Source organism: Crocodylus porosus, unplaced genomic scaffold, assembly GCF_001723895.1.
Source record: "Crocodylus porosus isolate Cpor-Errol unplaced genomic scaffold, CroPor_comp1, whole genome shotgun sequence".
Classification (NCBI taxonomy): Eukaryota; Metazoa; Chordata; order Crocodylia; family Crocodylidae; genus Crocodylus; species Crocodylus porosus.
In genome coordinates, this window is record NW_017728949.1 from 83,301,421 (window position 1) to 83,325,341 (window position 23,921).

The following is a 23,921-nucleotide window of genomic DNA, read 5'->3' on the forward strand; positions in this document are numbered from 1 at the left end:
ATAGCAATAGTGGAAACTGTTTTTGCAAATCGCCCCAATTTAAGCACACTTTAAGATATAAAAATGTTGCTTTTTCAGAGTATAAGGAGATCATTTCATCTTCAAAATATTAATTTAACTCAATTCAATTTTCCTGCCTTAAGAGAAAATTACTCATTTTAGAATCATGCATCAATAAATAGCTTTTTAGAAAAATCACTTTTTAGATTAAGAATTGTATTTCTGAGCAAAACTTCAGAATCAATGTTTACAGGAACTGTATCATCACATTTGATTACATTTTCTACACAACAACCTTTATTTGACATTAGTAAATAGATATTTTCTATCAATAGTATGCCATTCTAAAATGGGCTTATTGTTTTAACAGCTATAAAACTACTGTAAGAGTTGGCATGTTAACAGAGATGATTTGAGCAGGGTGCAGGGCCCAGGGCAAATCAGCCTATGCAGAGCCCTGCCCCTGGACACAAGGAAGCCGGCGCCAGATTCGGGGTGGGGGGGCTGTCAAGGTGCCAGACATGAAGCCAGCAGCAGTGCAGAGTCACTGCACCATTTGCCCAGCTCTGCAGGGGCCCCTAAAGTGCAGGACCTGGGGCGGCCACCCTGATTCACCCCCCACCCCCCCCAAAGGGACGGCCCTGCATGTTAAAACTGGCAGAAGTAAAAGCATGGTTATGTTCAGGAAAGCAGGTATATAAAATTGCACCTTGCTTGCTACAAGGAGGACAGTAACATCTGTTTACTTTAGCAACAACTCTAGTGTGCTTTATTATTTTTACTCTTAGCAGCACAAAGCAAAAGCATCTATGAAGCTTGGTTCCATTTTTGCTCAAGCATCATTGACAAACTGGTTAGCCACCCTCCAGTTTCAGGTCATCATTCTGTGCCATTTTCATTTATCCAAAATACTTTACTGACAATAACAGTTAGAAAGAAAGACTCACAGCCATCTATCTATATATAGCTGCATCCATTAACTTAGGATCCAGATCAGCCAGAGCAACATAGAGTTCAGCCCATTCACTTTTGAACAGCTTCATGCTGGTGCCTACATTTTGTCCAACTAAAGAACTCAAAAAAGTGAAAGAACAGCATTCTAGACCCTCCTTATCTTTGAAGCATTCCAACCCACTTCCCAGGAAACCAGGCTAAACCTCAGGCTATATAAGAAGAGGCTGGGCTGCAGCACTTTCCAGCCTCCCTGTTGAAGCTGGGGCACCGGCCAGCCAGGATGGTAACAGGCATGAGGAAGAAGGACTGTAAAAAAAGAATCATAACTCTGTAGCCCAGTGAGGGAAATCCATAGACTCCTTGGTTTCCAACACCTGCCTCAAGAGTGTTTATGCATTTTTTATTTGAGACTAAATAAAAACCAGACATAACTCTGTAACTGGACAGGACTGGAGCCCAGGACTCTTCAGTTCCAAAAGGGTATCATTCCCACTTGGCTACAAGAGTCTCCCTCTGGCTTGATCTTCTTGCACTCTTGGCTGTATGATGATCTAGCTTCAGCAAGATGGGTGGAAGTTACTGCCATCCAGCTTATTCTATTGCCTCATGGCTAGACGAAGTGAAGGGTAGGTGGGATATGGGTTTTGAACCCCCCAGGCTCAGGAAAGCCAAACCTGGGCATCCCACTTCCTGGGGAAATGCTCTCACCACTAGAAAATTATGCAAAAGAATGGGCACCATTGTTTACCTTGACCACCAAACAGCTTTGGTGAAAGTCATGCATCAAGTAGCCAATCAGGATAATTTCTGCACCTGAAGAGTAATCAAAGCTGAGATGTTGGGGGAGTTTTTCAAGCCAGAAGAGAGGTGCTTACTGAATCTAGATTTGTACTTATTTTTGTGTTTTCTGGAGCACGGTTAATCTGTATTATGTTTTGTGAATTAAGCACCTAAAATTCCTCCTAAGCCCTGTTTAGGTATCTGCAAAGGTGATTTGGATCTGGCCTGTGGTGTTCGCCTGTCAATTCACCAGTCAATTACAGTACTACAGGACTTTACAGGGGTGACTTTAAAGATGGTGAGGTGCTCAAATACTATGGTAATGACAACCACATAACTAAAATTATGACTACCTATATGTGTGGATCACACATAGCTGTATGTCTTGGTACATGGCTCTCTCAGACTTAGTCCAGGGTTGGTCAGATATGTCCTCCACTGATCTGATGTGTCCCATCCCCATCCCCATCCCCATCCCCATCCCCTCCCTCTACCCCCCAAGCCCAAACCAGGGGCATCCACCTGGTGGCACCTACTAGGCTGGTCATGGCTTCTCAAGCCCCAAACTCTACGTGCTACCCCCTGGGAAGTGTTTTAATTACAGCGGTTCCCAAAGAGCTCTTTGACAAGCTTTAGTGTAACCATTAAGCACCCCAGCAACCATTTTTAAACCCACAGAGGTTTATACACATGATGCTGTGGCAATGCTAGAGCATTCTACTTAGAATGTGAACAGACTCAATGAATCAAGCCTGCTCCAACACATTTTAATTGGAACACGTTGAAGCACGTGTATATACTGTCAGTGTCTAGCCCTATTTTGTGATGACTAAAAGTTCAAGAAATATAAAAGATCGCTTTGGATTTCACCCTAAGTTCTTATAAAGATTTCAGTCAAGCACTTTATAAGAATCCCAATTTACTACTATTTTCTTATCCTTTCTTTTAATCATTTTGTTAATGAAGCCCATTGCATTTTTACTGTGACTGTTTTAAGCATTTTTTCCCTCCTCCCAGCACTGCTGCCGCCCACCCTGGCCCATTCCCCCCTGCCAAGAACAGCCGGACACAGACCCTGCCCATGCACCAGGGGCTGATCCACTCTGGCTCACTCTGCTGCTGTTCCAGCTCACATGTAGATTCTGTGCCTGGCAACAGCTAACTCCAACTCAAACTGCACCAGTTTACTGCATTGCATTAATTTCATGTGAAGATGTACTCATTGATTAGAAAACATTAGTCATTATATACAGTGTTACAAAAATTATTTATGAAATGTACAATATCTGATGTGTGAATCTGTTTCTCCCAAATTAGCACATCCCTGAACTGAGTCCTCGGTCACACATTACTTTTGTAGCTATACACGCCCGTAGAGCACTACAAAAAGCAAGTGTCCACACATTCAGGCTGTCTGTAGCACTACAAAGATGGTGGATCTGCACAAAGCACTTTCCTGTTTCAAACAGGAACATCTCAGAAGTGCTGCTTCTTGTGCTATAGGGGGTCTCTAAGACCCACAGCCTCCTTAAGTGTTTCGCTCTTCCTCCCATCCTCCAAGAGAAGGGGAGGGAGGGTGGCTGGCTCCGTGACCACAGCTGAGAAGCAAGGGAGCTTGCTCCTGTGACCTTTATTGCTGCTGCTGTCCCCTCCTGCCAAACACCTGATCAGCAGCCTATCAGCCATTTGGTAAAGAAGGCAGCAGCAGCTCAGTAACAGTCAGTGCTTCAGCAGCTGTTGAAACAGCTTCTCACTTCCTGCAAAGGCAGCACCCCACCAGGCAGAAGGGTGAAACTGGCTGAGACAGCGAACACTGACAATCTGTTCCCTTCTCCAGCAGGGAAGAGCATGGCTGTCAGTGGTCCAGCTCACTAACAGACTTCCCTGAGGGAAGGGATAAGGAAAGGAGCAACCCCCTATTGCCCACTGACTGGAGAGCATGCTTTTGAGTCAGATTTGTACCATTCCAGCTAGAGAGCTGTGCAGGTGTGTACACTCCCATAAAACTTCATTTTTGTAGCACTACAAGTGCCTCATTACCTTATAGCCCTATAGGTGAACATCATGTCTGTCACAGGGTCACGCAGGTGCCCTGTTCCTAGGAAGGGCAGCTCAGGTGATGGTTGCTGGGGCAACCGTGCTAGTCAGGTGACCAGAAGGGGGTACGGCTGGGCCTTTATAAACAGCGCAGGCCAGAGCCTAGTTAGCAGTTCCTGTCTGGCAGCCTGAGGTGCAGCAGAGCGGAGCGGCCTGAGCACACAAGGGGCTGCACCATGGTAGGGGAGGAGAGAACCCTGACTGGGAGGCCATTGCTAGAGAGCCAAGTGAGCTTAGATCCTATGTTATAGCCAGGAGGCTTGTTGTTGTGTTACAGCCGTTTGGCTTATGGTTCTGTTTTGTTACTGTTACACTGGGGGACCGGGTGAGGCTATAAGGGGACGGAGGAGGCCTCATTTAGGAGTGCCCCAGTAGAGTGGGGGTGCTCCCAGTGCCAGAGTATAGGGCTACATTGCAGGGTATACTACCCCAACCCTGGGGAGGGGCACAGTGCCGGTGAGGGCACTGTAGTTGGGGTACAAGACCCCAGCCCTGAGAAGGGCAAAGAGGATTTTGGGGCCAGGCATAGCTAAGGCCACCTGAGCCCCACTTGCAAGGAGCACCAGCAAGAAGCCCGAGGGGCTCGTGTTAGGCCCAAGGGGGGCACACACGAAGAGAAGCCCAGGGTGGGTGCTACTAGAGAGACGAGCCCTGAAAGGGCGAGTCTGTGATTACAGAGAGCCCGGAGAGGACAGAGAGAAGCCCCAAAAGCAGGCGCGTACTTGAGGGAAGCCCCACGAGAGGGCGTGTACCGAGAGAAACCCCGGTGAGGGCAAGTATTGAGCAAAGCCCCAGGGGGGGTGTATACTATTGATAGAAACCCCGGGAGGGGTGTGGACTGAGAAGGTTCCCAGAGGTGCTCCACCGTGGTGGGGACTCCGAAGGGTCAAAGGGGCCAGGTAAGGCTCAGGCCACCTGAGTCCAGCTGGGAAAAGTACTGTCAGTAAGCCCGAGAGGGCTAACAGATAGAGGGGCGCCTGAGAGCAAAAGGACCTGATAACGTCTGGAACAGCTGCGAGGCTTGGGGTGTACTAAAGGGGAGGTAGGAGGCATGCATCGCCCATGAGGCTGGGGTGCACTGAGTCACCCCATACGGAACAGGGTAGTTTCAGAATAACACCATGTACAAGGGGATCAAAGGCAGCCTCCCTGCTAGAACCATATACCAACAAGACGTGGCAGGTGAGAAAAGAGGGTGCTGGATTGCCTACTTGACACGGTAGGGGGCGCTAGAGGGATCACGGCCGCCCCTAGGCCCCATTCTGTGACAATGTCCAAGAGACAAAAAATTTAAACTATTTGCCAAGGTGCCAGTCCTCTTCTCCCAGTGTACATAAACTCCTTTGGGGCGTCTCATAGTCCAAAGTCCCTGACAACTTTAGTTATCTAAGCATGCTTAGCCAACTTTCTGTTTATTTACTTCTCCAAATACTGAATATACAGCAGCTTTAAGGAGCATGCTGTCACTTCAATTCAGTTCTAAACAATTCAGTTCAGCTTTTGATTGAAAACAGGAATGTGTTTCCTCTCCTTACACTGTTTATATTCTTTAGGAGTAGACATTTAAAAAAAAAAAAATGAGAAGGAGATTAGAGCATGATTTTTCTTAAACATATATCATGGGACTATGACTCTCTCAGCAAAAATTTATCCAAATAATAGACTCACACGTCCTTAAATGACACATTTGTTTCCTCCCTTCCTACTTGCTAAGGAAGTAATTGAGAGTCTACTTCCCCATTTTCTGTCGGGTTTTTTTTTTTTTTAAGATATTTACCACATCCCTCATTTTCAAGAACAGTTGCTGTTTAAGGATACACAGCATATCCTCATCAGTATCACCCATTTCACACTTTATTTCCTTTAGAACCCTCAGATGAATACCATATGGTCCCAGTGATTTATATCACTTGTGTTTCTCAAGTTGCTCCATAATTCCTCCTTAGAGATTCTGATTTCTGTTAAGGCTGCACATTGATTTTCTGTGAGAAGTGCAGTTGGAATAAGAATTTCCAAATCATCCCCTAAGTGAAAACTAATGCAAAAATTAATTTCACTTTTCTGCTGCTTCACTTTTTAATTGTCCCATCACCTCTTGTCACTAGAGGCTTAGAGATAGTCTAGTTGCTTCTACAAGTTTAAACAGTATTTTTAAATCTATCTTGATGTCTTTAGTTTGCATGCCAGTTCTTTTCCCTTTTTATTTCTGCATTGCATGATGATAACTATAGCACAAATTCCAGTCTAATTATGTAGCTTGTGCACAGTTTTTGCACAGTGGTTCTTTTCAGCTAGTACATGTGTGTGCTACTCCCTGGTCACATTTTTTCTCCACTTTTATTTTGATACCCCTGAACCTTGCACATTTCTATTCAGAAAAGAATTAGATAAATCTTGTCAATGGATAGAGAACTGGGAGCCAAGAAATCTTGGTTTTATTCCTGTTCTCCCACAGGCATATTTTGCATACATGAGCAAGTTACTTATCTTTTCTATGCCTCAGTTTCTCCATTTGTAAAAGTCGTGGGGGTTAAAATTTTGCAAAGCATTATGTGACCTTCAGTTGACAGATGCTATGGAACTGTTGCCTAACAGATAGAATATTGGACTAGGACTAGGGAAACCTTGATTCTATTCCCATATTTGATGCTTCCCTATCAGCCGATGAGTCATTTCACCTCCTATTGCTCAATTTCTCCTTCTGCAGAAGTTGGAGGTACTGACATTCCTTGTTAAATGCTTGAGATTGACAGATGAAGTATGTATAAAATCACTACCCAGATTGCATATATGATTATTTACTAAAATTAAGTATCCTTATATAACTTTGGGTACATAAGTTGTTTAGTCCTTCATCTTAATGAATGTATATGTCAAATACCAAGAAACACATTTCTCACTCAGAGGAAGACCATTTCTTAGAATTACAACACTAGCAAGAACAAAAGTTCCAAGTTAAGATTAGAACTTTATAAGAAGAGTAAATGAGATGTGTTAAATAGCTTGCCTAAGTTCATACGGTAACGAAAGCCTTCAAATTTAAACGCCCCAGCTTACCCTGCTGCCCATAGTTAATTTCCACGTGAGTCATTCTATTTTTCTATGCTTCAAATTTCCTGCCAATGAGAATTCATTCTATTTATATAGCAGTTTTTATCTATTGATCTGGTAACAAGCCTGAGTAGTCCCAATTTATGGATGTCATAACTAAGCATTTAGATTTTACATGTTTTCTGGGAGACACTCGTCTTGTGAATCCAATGTAGGTCTTTTACATCATAATGAGGGCTCTTTTCCTAGCTCTACCTGGAGCTAGGACCTTGGGAACAAACGGGAACAAACATATTGGCCTATTTCCCAAGGAAGTAACAGTTTTCATCAAGGTAAAGTTTGAAATTAAGGCCAACATTGGCTAAAGGTGGGTTTCCATTGCTATACATTCCACTATAAAAGAAAGTTCATTTACTGGATCTTTGCCAGTTCAAAGTAATTCAGAGGACTGAATAATTAGGTCTATGGGTGCCTTCTCAAATATGAACAGTATCACATTTTTTCAGTTGTGAACTTCAGAAGCATAGGCAAAAAACTCTGTAAAATGAACTGCATTTGTGAAGGATAGGAGATATCAAATGCTTCTAATTCTGTAAAATTCAAATAATTAAATCTGGGAACACCCAATCAATTCATCTCAAGAGACAGTTACTCCTTCACTGAATTTTAACTGTCAACCCCTAACCTTTTCATCTGTAGAGCCGTTCAAGTCACCATGATTTCGTTCAAGGATGAAAAAACTATACCTTTTTGATTTCTTCATACTGGAAAAATAAGTTAAATTGGTTTGATCAAATGTTCAACATTCAAAAAGTTAACTTTTTGGCAGAAAATAACCCTTTAAAATAAGCCAATAGATTTAAATGTCATAAATTCTGAGTTACTGACAACAGGAGATTATAAATGTAAGCATTTATAAATGTTTAATGGGTTGCAACCGAAGTCACACTATAATGACCGAGCAAGATTTTAATGTCCCCTTACATATGGCCAATAGAGAGATTCTTGTATTTACATAACAGACTTCCTAAAGTAATTTATTAAGGTAGACAAAATGATCTGCCCCATTTCTACAGGTGTAGTCAATCACAGTACAGCAGGTGCGAACAGGGAAACAAAGGGAGCTGACAAATGTGCGCTCCATGCTGTAACTAATATGGCACTTTGCAGGAAGTGCCGTGAGTTACAGCGATCCCTTATGCAACAGACATTCGCTGTTGAGTCCGAGGGGTTGGGAAATCAAGCTTCAGTTTGGAGAGACTGCCTGTCTGCAACTATTCTCCCATAGCCCCCTCCCTTTGCCACAGCTCCAGTGCTGTCTTCAGAATAAGGGGCAGGGGGAAGGAAACATAGGGAGCTTGGTCTGAGGTTTGCCCAGCCTGCACTGGAGGGTGGAGTAGGTGGATTGGAGCCTTCCCCCCCATACTCAGGAGGAGGGGGGCTCCAATCCACCCAACCCCACACTCCAGCACAGGCTGGTCAAACCCCAGATGGAACTCCCTCCCCCCCTCCCATTGTGAAGACAGCACTGGGAGTGGGGCTGAGCTACATCAGCCCAGCCCTGCTCCTGGTATGCAGGAACACAAGTTAATTGAAGGTGTTACACTTTGAAGCACCTTCATCCGATCCTTCATATAATGAGAATTCAGATTGTCATGGAATCAGGCACTTTTAAAGCACTCTGCAGTCATGTACTTTGGTAAGGGCATGGCTGTAGAATGCTTCAGGGTCCCAAGTACATGACACACCATCACTTCTGTCTATGGCCAAGAATACAGAATGTGACTTCTACATCAGTCCTACTTCACTGAGCTCCAGGACAGTCACCCAAAAGCTGACCATTGGGTTTGGGATCTGTGCACTGAAAGAAGATATGGTTGGAAAACTCACTACAATATTACCCTTTTGTAACAGGCTGCTGAAGCCAGAGGCTACAACCCATCTGCAGGAAGTAACACTAAGTAAAGGCTGCTCAGGGAGACTTGGCCAGCTGAGGAAGATAATTAGTTGCCACAGGAAATTAAAAGGCTCCCAAGGGAGGGGAAACCAGGGGGGAATCAGGCAGACAGAAGGTAAGAGAGAATGGCCTAGCTAGCAGCTACAATACTGGGCCACGGACTCCCAAGGTCTGGAGAGAGACTCAGAGGCTGCAAGACTGGGAACAGCAGCACCATAGCAGACAGCTGAGCCACAGCCAGCCTGAGAAGAAAGACTGCCATAAGAAGGAACAGCAGTAAGCTGGAGGCACTTTCTCAGAGGCTAAAGAAGACTGAGGCCCATATGTTAACCTTTTATGGACTGTAGTTACATTAGTGTTGGATAACTGATTGATGTAAGAGGATGCCTAAGATACAGGTGTGCCATGGAAATAAAGGACTGTATCATGTTTAAAGACTTCATGAGTTAAGCAATAAGCCTGAATCTGCTATACCATTCAAACAATTTCATGGAATTTCCAACCAAAGACTAGATCAATATTAACCAAAGATCCTCCTCTTCCCTGGTTCTGCATATAGTGGTTCCATATTTTTCTTTTTTTTTTTTACTACAAGTAGAAGTTGGCATCAAAGAAACAGAGTCAAAGTAGAATAGAGATTGGCTCAAATATTTTATAACCGAGCACTGCAGTATTCTGACCTGGACAAAAAAAAGCTGAAGCTATTAAAATTCCACAGAAATGTGAGACCCAAGGTTATTACTGCCTGGCAAACTTAAATACTGTGTTTGATTCTCTGCTATGTTATAGTAATTTTTGTACCACCTCAGAGATAGAAAATTTGCCAGATCTAGCTGGCTGAGAATTCCCACAACACATCAGTTTTCAACTCGTCAGCATTCCCAGCCACTTTCTCTATTTGGCCCCAAACACAGAGGTCACATGTGGTGCTAAAAAGAATACAGCCAGAGACCATTGCACTGCAAGCTATGCTTATCTGCTGCCTGGTCTTTCAGGGATAACCATCAGACAGTATCCAGTAGACTAATTCCAGGCCACTTTCCTCTAAATCAGAATCTAGTCTACTACTATTCTAAGGGGACTAAACCCAACTACCTAATAAATCCCATGAACCTTGCTGGGTTTTCCAAGCAGAAACTCAGTGAACAGAAGTTCCATGTTGCCATATGTACCAGAGTAAAAACACAGAAAAAGTGTAATCTCTTAGGTAAGATTAGGTTTAAGTGTCACATTTCTAACTTCAGTCATACTCCTGTAAATCCAGAGTAACTCTGTTGAAGAATATGGCCCAAATTTGGGGATTTGTTTGCTTATTTAGCACCATCAATTTGAAAGAACCAAAACTAATTTTAGTTGACCAGTAAGAGTTCAACAGAGATGACAATAGTGAAGTGAGAATCCTATGTGTGCTTTCAAGTATTAATTTCTCTGCAACTGGAAAAATTGTAAAGCCCAGTTCAAACACATTTTAACATGCCTTTTATAGAATTGTCATGCTCAGAAATGTGATTTTCCCCCTTTAAGTGCCTTAGGCATCAACATCATATCACTTTCCTCTTCTTTGTGTTTAGCTCCTCCCCTTTCATTCTATTCTCTACAGAAAAGCAGTTTCCAACACTGTTAAAACACTTTTCATAATGTTTGTGAAATACTAGTAAAAACTACCTATCTAAGAGAGAGAAGAACTGTGGCTTCCATTTTTTTCAAGTTCTAGAAGCTGTAATTTCTCACAAATAAACAAAAGAAGAAATACTTTAACAGAAACATTGTTCTTTAAATTCAGATTTTTCAAAATATGTGGATGAATTTATCTAAAAAGCTTCTGGATTTTTACATGAAAAAATCCATTTTTAACCAGCTTTTAAATTTTTTTATACTTTAGGAAAAAAGAAAGGTATTCCAAACCCTAACTCAATTTAATGTTTTTCATCTACCTTTTGCCCATTTGTTCTCAACCAGGTTCTAACACTTTGTATTTACTCCACTCTTAGCCCTTTATTAAAAGTATTTAATGCAGTTAGCCTTCTATCTTACCCATATCAAACACAACTCACATTGCTAGCAAAGATAAACAGTTAAAATAGTGGGGTTCAACACGAGTGGGAATATGACATAACTTTCACTTCCTTTCATGTTGTTATTCATGCATGCTTTTGATGGATCAGATTCAGAGCTGGTGAAAATGAGGATAGCTGCATTGACTCCAATGAAGCTGTATGGTTTTATGCCACTGAATGATAGCTTAAACCACCAAAATTAACAGAAAAAAGAAATCATAAAGCTGTTTCAGTGTACATGAGTGTCCCTATTGTCAGTAAGGATCAGAGCTATGAAAAGAAGGAACCGAAGTCACTTGCAGTTTAAACGTACACAAGTCAATGAGGTATAAATATACAGATCTTTGTCAAAGATCATGTGCTTCTTTGTTCACCTGGAGGCATTTTCTTTTCTTATATTAAAAAAAAATGCATTGCCCAGAAGGATTAAACCAAAACAGTAAAAACAAATAAATGTCTCAAGATACTGCATCTTATACAAGATTTTGCTGAAGTTAATTTTGAGCCTACCAAGTTGCACCTAACAACAGATACATGTGTGGTAGTTTTGTAATTTGGCCTACCTTTCCTTTCAGATCAGCACAGATTTCCTGTTGCTTTCGTCTATTATTAGCCAACATCATTTCTGCCTCATGAGCAGCACAGGCTTCAGCAATAGTCATTATAGCCTTCAGTAAAAAGGCTTCTCTAGCCTGAGCCCAGTTTAACATCAAAGCTCTGTGTTGATTCCTAGTGAAATGATACCGGTCCAAAGCTTTTTCGTGAACAACCTAAAAAACAGATATAGTTCAGAAAGATTTAAAACCAGACATAAATGAAAGGAAAATCATTCTGGACATTATTGCGTAACTTGCAAGTCACCATTTATATTAACAGTATTCCTATGGAATCAATAATGCAGGTCCTGAGTCTTCTGTTAGGTGCAGAACACCTCCATTCCTTGCACTTGAATGGCACCTAGATTTCTCCTAGTGTCTCTATGTAGCACATAATGGTTTCATCTCCCAAGGACTAAAATGCTTCATTCTAAACCAAGTTACATGGTTCAACATGGAGGTAATCGGGTAGTACTTAATAATCTGTAATGTCCAATGGTCAGACTATGTAATCTAATGGCCCCTTCTAGGCTTAAACTGTACAATTCTGCATATTGGAAGTACTTTATATAAGATACTGAATAATTTGTAAAATCAGGCCCTTAATGGAAAATTCTGTTCTCTCATGGCTCCACTGAAGTCAATGATGCAGCACTGATGCAATACAGAATATGCCCAATTGTTTTTCCTAATGGAAAACAGAGGAATAAATTTGGATTCTCTGAATAAAAACTTAAAAAGAGATGGGAATCTAACATTGTCAAAGAATCCACCAACTTTGCTATTCCTACTTCCTTTCAGCCACTTAATTCTCCCTTATCAATAAGGCTTTTGAGAGTACAAGGGAGTAAGATCAGGGCCGTATAGTACAAACAACCATGCTAAAATTAATAGGGATGCTTGTAAAAGAAGGTACAACTAGGGGTGAGGGAGGTTTGCAGAATGAGACCTTCACACTCTACGTTTTTTTGACAGGTACTTTATTTACTTGGATTTCAACTGACTCAGAGATATAGTAGGAAAGGGCCTATAGGAGGACAGACTGAAGGATAAAGAGGTCTGGAAGGGCTGGCAGCTTCTAAAGGGCATAGTATTGGAAGCTCAACAAGAAGCTAATTTCAACATGATGGAAGCACAAGAAGAATGGCAAGAGACTGATGTGGCTGCACAAGGAGAATTCTAGCATGCTTCAAAAGCAAAAGAAAACATACAGGCATTGGAAGGATGGGCAAGTCACTAAGGAATAGCAAGAACTTGCAGGGATAAAAATCAGGGAAGCAAAAGTTTAAAATGTTACATCTAGTGAAAGAAATTAAGGACAATAAGAAAGGATTCTATATATGTGTTGGTCAAAAAATAAAGACTACTGAAGTTGTAGGTCCACTACTAATTAGCTATTAACTAAAGGCATAAATGAAGTTGCTGTTCAAAAGCTTCTTTGCCTCAGTCTTCACAAAAACAATAAGCTACAAGCAGAGAGCTAATGAAAATTATACATACAAGGAAGGAGAAAAGCTGGGTGTTGTGAAAATGGAAGAGATTGTCAGACCACTTTTGATGAGTTTAAATAAGTCAGCAGGGCCTGACAAACTTCAGTCCCAGGTAATAAAAAAAAATGACAAAAAAGGGATCTCAAAGATTATAGCAATAATATGTACTGGGCTGTGCAAAGCTTCAGTCGCCGATTCAGTTTGGTGGAGATGTGGCCCGATTTGGTGGCTGAATCTCCGAATCAAATCAGGAAATCCTTTAACCTCTCTGAATCGATTCAGAACCCTCCCAATCAATTCAAAGAGATTCGAAAAGATTCAGAGATTCGGACATAGCCACAGCTTTAAATGTTTTTTCTACATACCTCAAGGTACCAGGCAGCTTATCAACACTGCAATGCTGGGGCAGATAGAGCATCCCACAGGAGTGTGGGGGGCTCCCCAGCACGCTCGGCAGCAGACCCTAAAGTGGACCAGAAGTACTTCCGGTCCACTTCCGGGTCCACCGGGGAGCACTGGGGAGGCACCCCGTGACCCCCTGACTTGGCAACCGATGCCTCCTCGCTTTGGGGGGGAGGGGGAACCCGAGGTTTCCCGCAGCTGACTCACAAGCTGAGGGGAGTACGGGGGAGCCCTCCTGTGTGCTTCCTGGTGGAACCAGAAGTGGACTGGAAGTACTTCCAGTCCATTTCTGGGTTCACTGCCAAGCATACAGGCCCCCTCTCCCCCACGTTCCTGTGGGACGCTCCATCTACCCTAGCATTGCAGCATTCATGAGCCGCACCTGGTACTTCAAGGTATGTAGAAAAAACATTTAAAGCTGTGTCTGTGGTTTAATCACTGATTCTCTGAATTAGCATTGAATCTTCAGATTCAGATTCAGCCAAATCAAACCAGAGACAGTGATCTGAATCAACCAATCAAATTACTGTCCCCGATTCAGGCTGAATCCAAATCTGAATCAAATACACCCTGTTTTGCAGACCCCTAATATTTACAAGGTTGGGGTTGGGGTTGGGGTTGGGGCTGTTACAAAGGACTGGAAAAGTACTGAAATAGTGCCCATCTTACCAAAACATAAAGGCAAAAAATAGGACCTGGAAATGTTTTAATTGGTCACCCTGACTTCAATACCTAGGAAGTTACTGGAACAAATTATAAAGATGATTTGTAACCACTTTGAGGTGGGAGAGCTAAATCACAGCCAGCATAGATTTTTAAAGAACAAATCATGTCAGATCAACTTGTTCTTTTTCTTTGTCAAAGTAATTAGTTGGGTGGATGAAGGGAACGCAGTGGACATAATATACTTGGACTCTAGTAAAGCTTTTATGAAGTCCCATGTGACCTTCTCATAAGCAAAATGCAGAAATGTAGGCTAAATATGATTACCCTTTGTGTACCATTATTGAGCCGGTTATCTATTCACTTTGTAGTAATTTTAAATGGATCAATGTCAGAAAGACAGGAAGTTTTGACTGGAGTTCCACTGGGGTCTGTCTTGGGTCCAGTGCAAGTTAACCTGTTTAATAATGATGTGGATGCCCAAACAGAAAGCAAATCTTAAAAACTTAAAAAAAAAAAAAAAAAAAGCCTCTACTTACCTTAGAAGCAGGGGCTGGGGGGCCTCAGGGGGTATCCTGGCAGAACCCCCCTGGGCAGCACAGGGCAGGGGGCAGGAGGGCTTGGGCTGAGGCTGCTGGGACCGTCCCTCTGCCTCGCACTGTGCAGGCGGGGCCCCAGTGATACAGACAGCAGCTGGACTGCTGATAAGTGCTGGGGGGGTTGTTTGTTTGTTTTTTCCTATGGGGATGCTGGGGTCGGGGGGCAGGGATTGGGGTCTCAGGGTAAGGCCAGGCACAGCAGGGATCGGGGGGGCTTGGAGGGCAGGTGGGGAGTGAGGCCGGGCAGAGCAGGGCTAGGGGGGCTGGGAAGAGTGTGTGGGGCCAGCGGGGGTCCCCCATATGGTCCTCTCCCCCCCTCCTCCAACCCTCCTGACTCCTAACTTACTGGCACTGGAGCTCTGGAGCTGCAGCATGCTGCCTGGCAGGCCGCGTGGTTCGGCACCAGGGCGAGGGGCCAACCACAGAGATGCTCTGGCAGCCAGAGCATCTCTGTGGAGGACCCAGCCTCCAGTTGCCTCAGGCTGCCCCACTTTTTTAAACTCCATTTTATTAAGACCCCTAGATATCCAGGGGTCTAATTTTCTCCCCACGCTGCAAACTTGCAGTGCAGGGAACATTTTTTCATTCCGACATGTGTCTCTTGCCCCATATCAAAGGGATTTGAGACGAGGCAAGAGGCATGTGTGCACTTGTCTGGATGTGCCCTGTGATTCTACATTGTTCATGTACTATGTAAATGTGCTATACTAAACATAGTGGAGCCCCAATCTGTCAGGATCTTCATGCACTGTGATAATATGAATAATAATACTGGAGTTACCCCCCTTGCACTTTTCTGCAAAATGATACATTTTTACAAGCATGTCCATTTTCAGATAGATACAAAGTCCCAAACAAGCAACATTCTTCGGAGGAAGAATGGGAAATATACAACATTCAAAAATGTATTGTCCTAGGGCTACCAGAAGCTCCTGGATAACTGGGAATTTATAATGCTCCCCAGATCTATGTTCACAGGCAAAAGATCTTCCTGAATACAACAAAAATTCTTAGTAAAAAAATGTACAAGAATTACTGAAGTTGCACAAGATAAAGTAATTATGTGGGTTTTGGTACTGGAATATAGAAAAAGGCCACAGACATATATGCCATGGGACTGTGCAACAGTCAGGCGTCTGTAGAAAGAGGCTGACATGAAAGTTAAAATGGTATTTGACTTCAGCAGTCAGACTTATGGTGAAAATTATATCCAAAGATACAACCCCACTAAACTAATTTTACTGCACCACAAGGACTATGGTTCTTGAGGGCTGCCCTGATTGCCAAGTGCATAACTAACAAAAATGGACAAGGAAGCTCATGCCTGTAACATAGCAGTAGGATTTAGACTTCTATGAATTAGAAGTCAAAGAGAAAATAACCGTCTGGCCTTGCAGCTTTGAAAAATCATATATGCTGCAAGTTGTTTACCCTTTTTTACTTTTTGTCTTCTCAGATGTGAAAAAAAAAATCAATCAAAATCAAATCACAAAAATTATTTCTGATTGAACCTATCTTAGAAAAAAAAAAATCACCAGACTCAGATTATCATGCAAAAGCTTTCACGAGTGAAGAACTTTAATTTTTAAAAATACTTTCTATTTAATATCCTACTGTTAAGATTTTACCTGTGTGGTATAAAGCTTAGTTTATGTTAATTTCACACCTGTCAAACATTCAGGAAAAAACTTACAAGCTTTGAAAATATACTGCCAATCACTAATACAGAAATTAAGCAAACCCAGTTTAGCTATGCTAATAATATGTAACTATTTTAAAAATAGATTTTAGTACTGTTAGAACAAATCTATATGTAGCATGCTGCTCCATTCCCCTAAGAGAAAAATGGACCCAGAGCTGTAATATAATCCAATTTATTTATTTAAAATAATTCCTAATAAAGTCTGAGGGTCTAAAATTAGACCCATTAAATTATTGATTTACTTTTATTAATTGACATGCATATTACAAAGGTCATCAGTCTCACCTTTTCTTTCAGCTCAGTTTCTGAAAGCAGAAGTATTAGTATTGACAAGAATTCTACTTTGAGAAGAACCAACCATCTTCACTGTTGTTTTTCATGTTTCCCAATGGCCAGTCACGAATGTGACTCCGTTTCACTAGGCACGGTACCAACACAGAATGCTAGATGGTCTCTTTTGGTCTAAAAGAACATGAAAGCAGATGCCTGCTTTCTCCATTTTTTTATACACTGTCCTGAAGACTCTTGGTTTTTAAGTCTCTCTTATTTTTACTACCAAGTAGAAAAAGAATAAATAATAAACTTGCTCCATACAATGCTTATTGCAAGCACTTAGAATATCATAGTTTTTAACTACAGCAATCTTTTGGGGGCCAATTCTGGGCAATTTTCCACATTTTTGCTTGAAACATGCACAGTAGGTAAGTCAGAATGATTGATTAATCTGAGAGGGTTCCTACTCACAAAAAGAGACCAAGAAGGTAGAGTGCAAGAACAATGTGACATGACTATAAACACCCATAGCACAAACAATCCCAGCAAGCTGGATTCATGGTTCTTAGATTCACAGGGTGGAATTTCAGCACTGCTGAAGCCCATGTTGTGGAGAAGTGAAATTTTTCAGGACCATATTGTTAGTTATATTAGGCATGTATTTAGAATATTTCATCTGGACTGTCTTTATGAATATAAAACTTTTTTATCTTGCATAAAATTTAACTCACTTTAAAATATAAAACTTTTTTTCTCTCAAGCTTCTGTAATTAATATATTCATGCAGATGTTCATTACAGTGATTTTTAAAACAAATGGAGCTTTTCAACATAAAAAAAACAGCACTTACCAGCTCATGCCTAGATTTGTCGGGTAGATACCTCTGTAGCATATCCAAGTAGAGAGTTCTTCTTCTCTGAAGGTCACTTGGATATTGACTTATAACAGTCTGAAAAACCCAGAGATCATCTTCACTCCATCCAAAGTTCCTGTAAATATTCAAAATAATCAGGTCCAACATAATTTAAATTGAAAACGAATGAGATCTGAAAATCATAAGATTTGGCTTTCTTTAAGGCTAACCCTTGCATTAGCAGAACATCTACGCAGAGTGTAATTGAATGTCAAACGGGCTTCTGAAATGTCATTCAGAAGTTACTGAATGACAGTGGGTATAAGCATATTCCTCATGTAGAGTCAACTCTATTAAATAGAGCGATGGATTAAAAGAAAATAGAAACGGTGAGAGGCAGGACAAATAAGATAATGAAAACCAGCCCTGTGATCTGTTCTTGGCAAAGAGAAGCCACACCTTTTCTGCCTTGTACTTTATGCTCTTGTCCTTCTCACAAAGACTCAGCCCACTCACTCCCTAACCCCTAGTTTTAAAATAAATAAATAAACAACATGAACAAAAGGTAGGTTGCTTGCCCAAAGTCAGAAGAGAAGAGCTGGCAGCAATATTCCCTTCCTGGTCTCTCTCCTACCTGTTGTTCTTGGATATCCAAAGCCATTCCCCAAAAGGGCCTTCCAGAGCCCTACACTATATTCCCAACAGAGATGGGAATTTCAGGGTAGAAATAGACATTGCAAAATGAAGTGAATTAACTATGCCTGGACACTTCCAGACACAGCTGATCCACTTCACTGTGAAAAAACACACATTACCCATTGATGTTCCAGGACAACTGTTGATGTGTTCTCCTCAAGCTTGAGGAACCCGGTCCGATGCACCCTGGGAATTCCTGGGCAGGATCTGGCCCCTCAGGCCCTGGGAACACCTGCCCAACTTTCTTCGCTTACTGAGATGCACCCTGGAGATCCCAAGGGTGTATCTCAGCAAGCGGGGAAAACCAGAAAGGCAATCCTAGGACTTGAGGGATGCAGTTTTGCCCAGAGATTCCCAACATGTTTAAGATCAGGTCCCTCAAATGTCTGGAGCACATGCCAGGGCAGCTAAAGAGCATGGGCAGCTACAGGCTACTCACTCTTGCACCATAAACAGATATCCACTGTTAAAACGTACATCCAGCACAAATAAATAACACCTTTGTTGCAACCACTATTTATAGCGTGGCTATTTATATCTGTGGATATCTATTTGCTTGGCCTTTGTGCCCCCATAAAATATGTTATGGGGGCATCAAGGTAACATCTGTTTCTACCCACATTTCCCAGTCTATTGTATTGTCTTGGTCCCATGAGTAAAAGACTGGCTGGAACATTAAAGAATCAGTTTATCACTATGAGGAGATGAGAGTTCTTGCCCTCCTTGCTGCCAGAACACTACTCCCAGGCCTAAATTAGAAAGAAAAGTATTTTTCCAAACCACTTTCCAAGGTTTTTTTCTCTTCCTCAGTGACTGAATTCTTTTATTCTACAAGTACTGTTCCTGGGTCAGTGCTACCCCTCTTCTAGGAAGTTACCTGCAGATCTTTATGGGACATTATTGAAGCAAAGGAAATAAGACACAAAGAGAGATGTGGTACAATGCTAAAATGTATTAAAGTACTCAAATATACCCTTAAAGTATTCTGAAAGTATTAAAACATTCTTGCTTTCCACAGTACTTAGGAAATTACACTGTGTAAAAAATGTCAAGTGAAATAAAGCTGGCCAAAGATGCTACTTATGGTTGCTGGTATTTCTTCACAATATTTCATTACCTGAAGTTATGGCTCTGGAATGTTTTCAGTGCTGAAAACAAGTTGGTTTTTTTTAAGGCCCATACAAATTTACTGTTGGATTTCTGAGGCAATTAAGAATGGGCGAGTTCATATCCAGCCCCAGAAGGCAAAATTTAACTGAGTATGAAATGGGAACATATGGGGTGAAACAAGCAGATGGAATCTAACTTGCAAAAAAGAAAATAGAAGATGTGATATGTGAAAGCAATTATGATGTATTAAGGTTCTGAATTGCCAAAATGGTCAATATATACAAAACACAGCCAAAAAAAAAAAAAATCAATTTGGACTCTCTAAACTCGTATCATTGTCCAACAAAAGGGGAATAATCTATATGAACACAGTCTTACAGCAATGAAGAGAATTTGCTGCAAGATACTCTTGTCACCAATTTGGCTGAAAACAGAAACAGGACTGTTGTGTAAATTAACCATTCATAGCTAGTGTTAAACTATTTTTATTCACAGACATTCCAGCTTTTTTGTGTTGGTGATCTTACAGTATATAAGAACCTAACCTGATATTCCATTGGAATTAATACATTTGTTACCTTTTGATTTAACTACTCAAATCAACAAGTTCAGTGTTCTGTTAATTGTTTTCATTAAGAGATAATGGAGGCATCTTTGGCATGCTATTTACTTACTGGTATAAGCAAAGTCCTTTTTCTCTAAACACTGAAATGATCGTATGATGGAGGGCAGCTTCTCTTTTCCCAGCCTCAAGTCCCTTTAAGTCAATTGGTACTTAGCCTGAAAAGCACACTTTCTGTTCTCAAGGCTGTACTACTAATTCTTCTGTGACTTGGTCTGATTTTCTGCACTCTCTCTGAATGCTGTAACTGAGAACACTTTTCAGGAAGTGTTCTTAGTTACAATGATCCCCTGGAACAAACAGATATTCACTGTTCCAGGGAAATCTAGCTGTTGGCTGTTCATTGCTACAGCAATGTAATGCTAGCAGGTACAAACCATGATGCCAACGCTACTGCACAGTAGTGTGGGAAAAAACCCATGTGGCGTCAGGACTGTGTAGTAATGCCAGTTACTGCACAGTCATTTAGTACTTGCTTAAGCAAATACTAAATTACTGCACAGTAACAACAGTCTGGTGCACATGTAGATGTGCCCTGTGTGCTTTAAATATGGTATTCATTTATTGCCACAATAGTGCATCATGAAGGTGTGACATAAGAACAAATGGACCAATTAGCTCATAAAACATCTCTCATTCTCTGTTCTTTATCATGATCACTTCTTTGACTATCCCTCAATACAAGGATGATGTCTGCCAGGGAGGAGGGAATTATTGGTGAGTTTTAAGATGGCTGAAGAGTCAATCTCTGCAAGTTTTTCCACAGATATGAGAGGTGATGTCTTGGGGTGGGGGGCACAGCTATTGACCAGGATGTTGTGCACTTTTCTTCCTCCTCTGCCATTTCTCGGCTTCCTGAGCAAGACTGCTCTCCTTTAAATGAGCTGCAGCTTGATGTATGGTGCAGCACCATTAACAATTTCAGTACTTTATTTTGTTGGTTTTGACTGCAGGTAGAGTGATCCCACTGGATGCAGCAATCCAGCCAGGGCAGTTCAAGACAGGTTTAGGGAACCTTTTCTAGCCCCTTCCCCTCTCAGTGTGAGCAGAGGGGATCCTAAATAGGACTGCTCAGTCATGGCTGCAGCTGCTAAATTGTACTTTTATCTTGGTAAGTGCAATATGATCATCACATGACCACCACGTACATACATATTTGTGGCTAGGGACTCTCAGAGATCACCGTTCCTGTCCCCACCACCACCACCTGTCCATCACCACAGGACTTGGTTTGTGGGAGATGTTAACACCCTTGGCAGAGGCCTGCATCTGATATATTTTAATGTGGGGAAGCCAGTGCGCAAGCAACAGCCACACAAACTTGACAGGAAGGAGCCCTGGACCCAGTGGCAAGGATGTCCAAAACAACCAGAGAACTCTATCCCACTGCAGCCCTTGTCTGCCTTCACAGCAGTAGAGAACAGCAGGTCCTCAAGTACATCTGTTGCACCATTGGGATCTTCAGAAGTTTAAACCATGCTTAGTCTGGGACCCTGCCTCAAACCTGTTTGCCAGGGAAGACACTATAAGGAGTAGAAGACAACAAATGACATAGCTCTGAGGGTCACTGGAACACATAAGCCTCTCCACCATGACAAGGTTACGGTCCAAGGAAAGGATCATGATCACTATGCTTATGCAAGAGGCAAGAACTCTGGTGGATGATATTTTTTATTGGATGAAGTATACAGTTTGTACAGACATAGGCAAGCCTTTGGGTATCAGTATCCTTCCTCAGACAGAGACAGAAGCGGGCACAGATGAGCTAAATTGCAGGTGGATCAAAAGCTTTTTAAGTATGGTTGTTGTAATCTGTGAAGTGCGGGGGTTAGCAAGTATCAGAAAAATTATAATGGATCTGGATCAAAAAGGATGTGGACAAGCTGGAGAGAGTCCAGCAGAGCACAACAAAAATGGTGAAGAGGCTGGGAGACAGGACTTCTGAGAAGAGGCTGAGGGAATTGGGCTTATTTAGGCTACAGAAGAGGAGACAGAGGGGACATAATGGCAACCTTCAACTACCTGAAAGATGGTTCAAAAGAGGATGGAGGCTAGACTGCTTTCAGTGGTGGCAGATGACAGAACAAGGTGCAACCGTCTCAAGTGGCAGCAAGGGAAGTTTAGGTTAGATATCAGGAAGAATTTTCTCACTAGGAGGGTAGTAAAACACTGGAACAGGTTATCCAGAGAGGTAATGGAAGCTCCATCCTTGGAGGTTTTCAAAACTCAGCTAGACAAAGCTTTGGGTGGGGTGATGTGGTTGGGGATGGTCCTGCTTTGAGCAAAGTGTTGGACTAGATGACCTCCTGAGGTCCCTTCCAACCCTAACTTCCTATAATCATGAAATCGTTACCTAAGTTAAAATTCTGATGGTTGATGTCCAATAAGCTGGCGAATTTCTATTCCCAGTCTCACCTTGTAGAGGTGTTGGTGAGATTTCCTTTGAGCACTAGAACTGTGAATTTAGATGAGGAGTGCATAGTTTTAGTCTCATTTCATCCAGTTTCCATGAGGGCATATGGTGCACTGCATGAGGAATATTACGTTCCGAGAGAAACATGTGTATGACCCATGGATTCTGATGGATGATTTTGTTGTGAGGAGTGTTGATTGTGGTGGTTGTAGAAATATGATGACAGGTCTTGCATTTATTACTGAGGTAGAGCTGGGTCCCATTAGGTGCCTGCTGTTCAGCAGGGAGTTTACTTCTGATGATGAGTTGGGCAAGGTTATAGGACTGTTTGAAGGCAGAAGTCGGGGTGCTGAAAGTATTTTTCTCAAACTCTAGTCCTTTTCAAATATAGGCTGCAGTTGTTTGATGGCCCTTATTATAAGTTCAAGTGTAGGATGACAGGTGTGAGGTCAGTGGGGGTTTTTTACTTCTATTGTATAATAGGTTATGCAAGTCACTTCGGCCTAGTTTTCATCTGGGAATAAAAAGACTGGAATGATAGCGAAAGGGTTTTTAAAGAGGGGCCCAAAATTATGGGATAAACTTGTATGAGAGGTTAACATGAGTGTGCTTTGATTTCCTTTTAAAGCATGCTGAAAGACTCCTCTGTTAAAATAACCGATCTATAACATTATAGATCTATATTCATTAAAAAAGCTTCATCCACTGGCCCTGTTGCTGAAAGGAACTGAACAAAAGAAGAAAACTGGGTAAGTTCTGCCTTCTACAAGTTATGAATGTATTTTCAGTATTGTGAAACTCCACTGGTATGACTAAGAACAAAGAAGTAGGTTTACATGGGCCTAGCATTAATTTCTGGAATGCTAAAAGATCACTTCTATGAGATGGCTCTTACTCTTGAGGTAAGAACCTTTTCCTCAGTATGAATTCCTCAACTGTACCTCCTGCTACATGATTGCAGCACTGTTGTGGTGTATTTAATTTTTGTTCTGTACGTGAATGGTACCTTCTGATTAGTGCGTTGCCATCACATACATCTCTACTGTCTGCAACTGTTATGCGGAAGTGTAACACAGGGATGTTATCATACTCGATATTATATTACGATGCGCATAAGTAGGTACTGCTTCTGTTGTCCACCATAACAGTTCTTAATCTCGGTCTACGAATCACCAATGGCCATTCCCAATACCTACAGAATGAAACATTTTGAGAACCAAGAACTAGATCTTGCAATACTGAAAGAAGTAATCTTTGGGAGGATTTTTCTTCTACAAAACAGTTTACAGTTGAGAAGCATTTCCCTTCATTTTGCAGCATTCACAGGATATCTATTTGTGCTTGCACAAACTAGAGACTGTTACTTATATCCTTGGCTATCCAGTTGTGAGAAGACAATTTTTAAACCTCCTGCACAAGTACATTCCACATACTTTCAGGAATTTTGTTTTAGCGACACAAAAATGATAGTCCTTCATATAACCTCAAACTTTTCCATAGGATTAGCTCATCATAGGGTTTTTTCCTCAGGACTGCTCAACTCATACCATTAAAACACTCCTTGAAAGAGTCAACCCCTTCCTCTTTATACCTGGTGCCATAATGA

General features: G+C 41.7%; 1 protein-coding gene across 3 annotated transcripts in view; it reads right to left on the minus strand.

Annotated features, from left to right (window-relative positions):
* CCDC148 (coiled-coil domain containing 148) overlaps positions 1-23,921 on the minus strand; it is a 146,961-nt gene that overhangs the window by 69,161 nt on the left and 53,879 nt on the right. For all 3 annotated transcript variants that reach the window (XM_019554576.1, XM_019554577.1, XM_019554578.1), the window contains 2 exons: positions 17,472-17,610; positions 11,460-11,666 (listed from right to left, as the gene is read on the minus strand). In XM_019554576.1, coding sequence (XP_019410121.1) covers positions 11,460-11,666; positions 17,472-17,610 — 346 coding nt within the window. The remainder of the gene's footprint in view (positions 1-11,459; positions 11,667-17,471; positions 17,611-23,921) is intronic.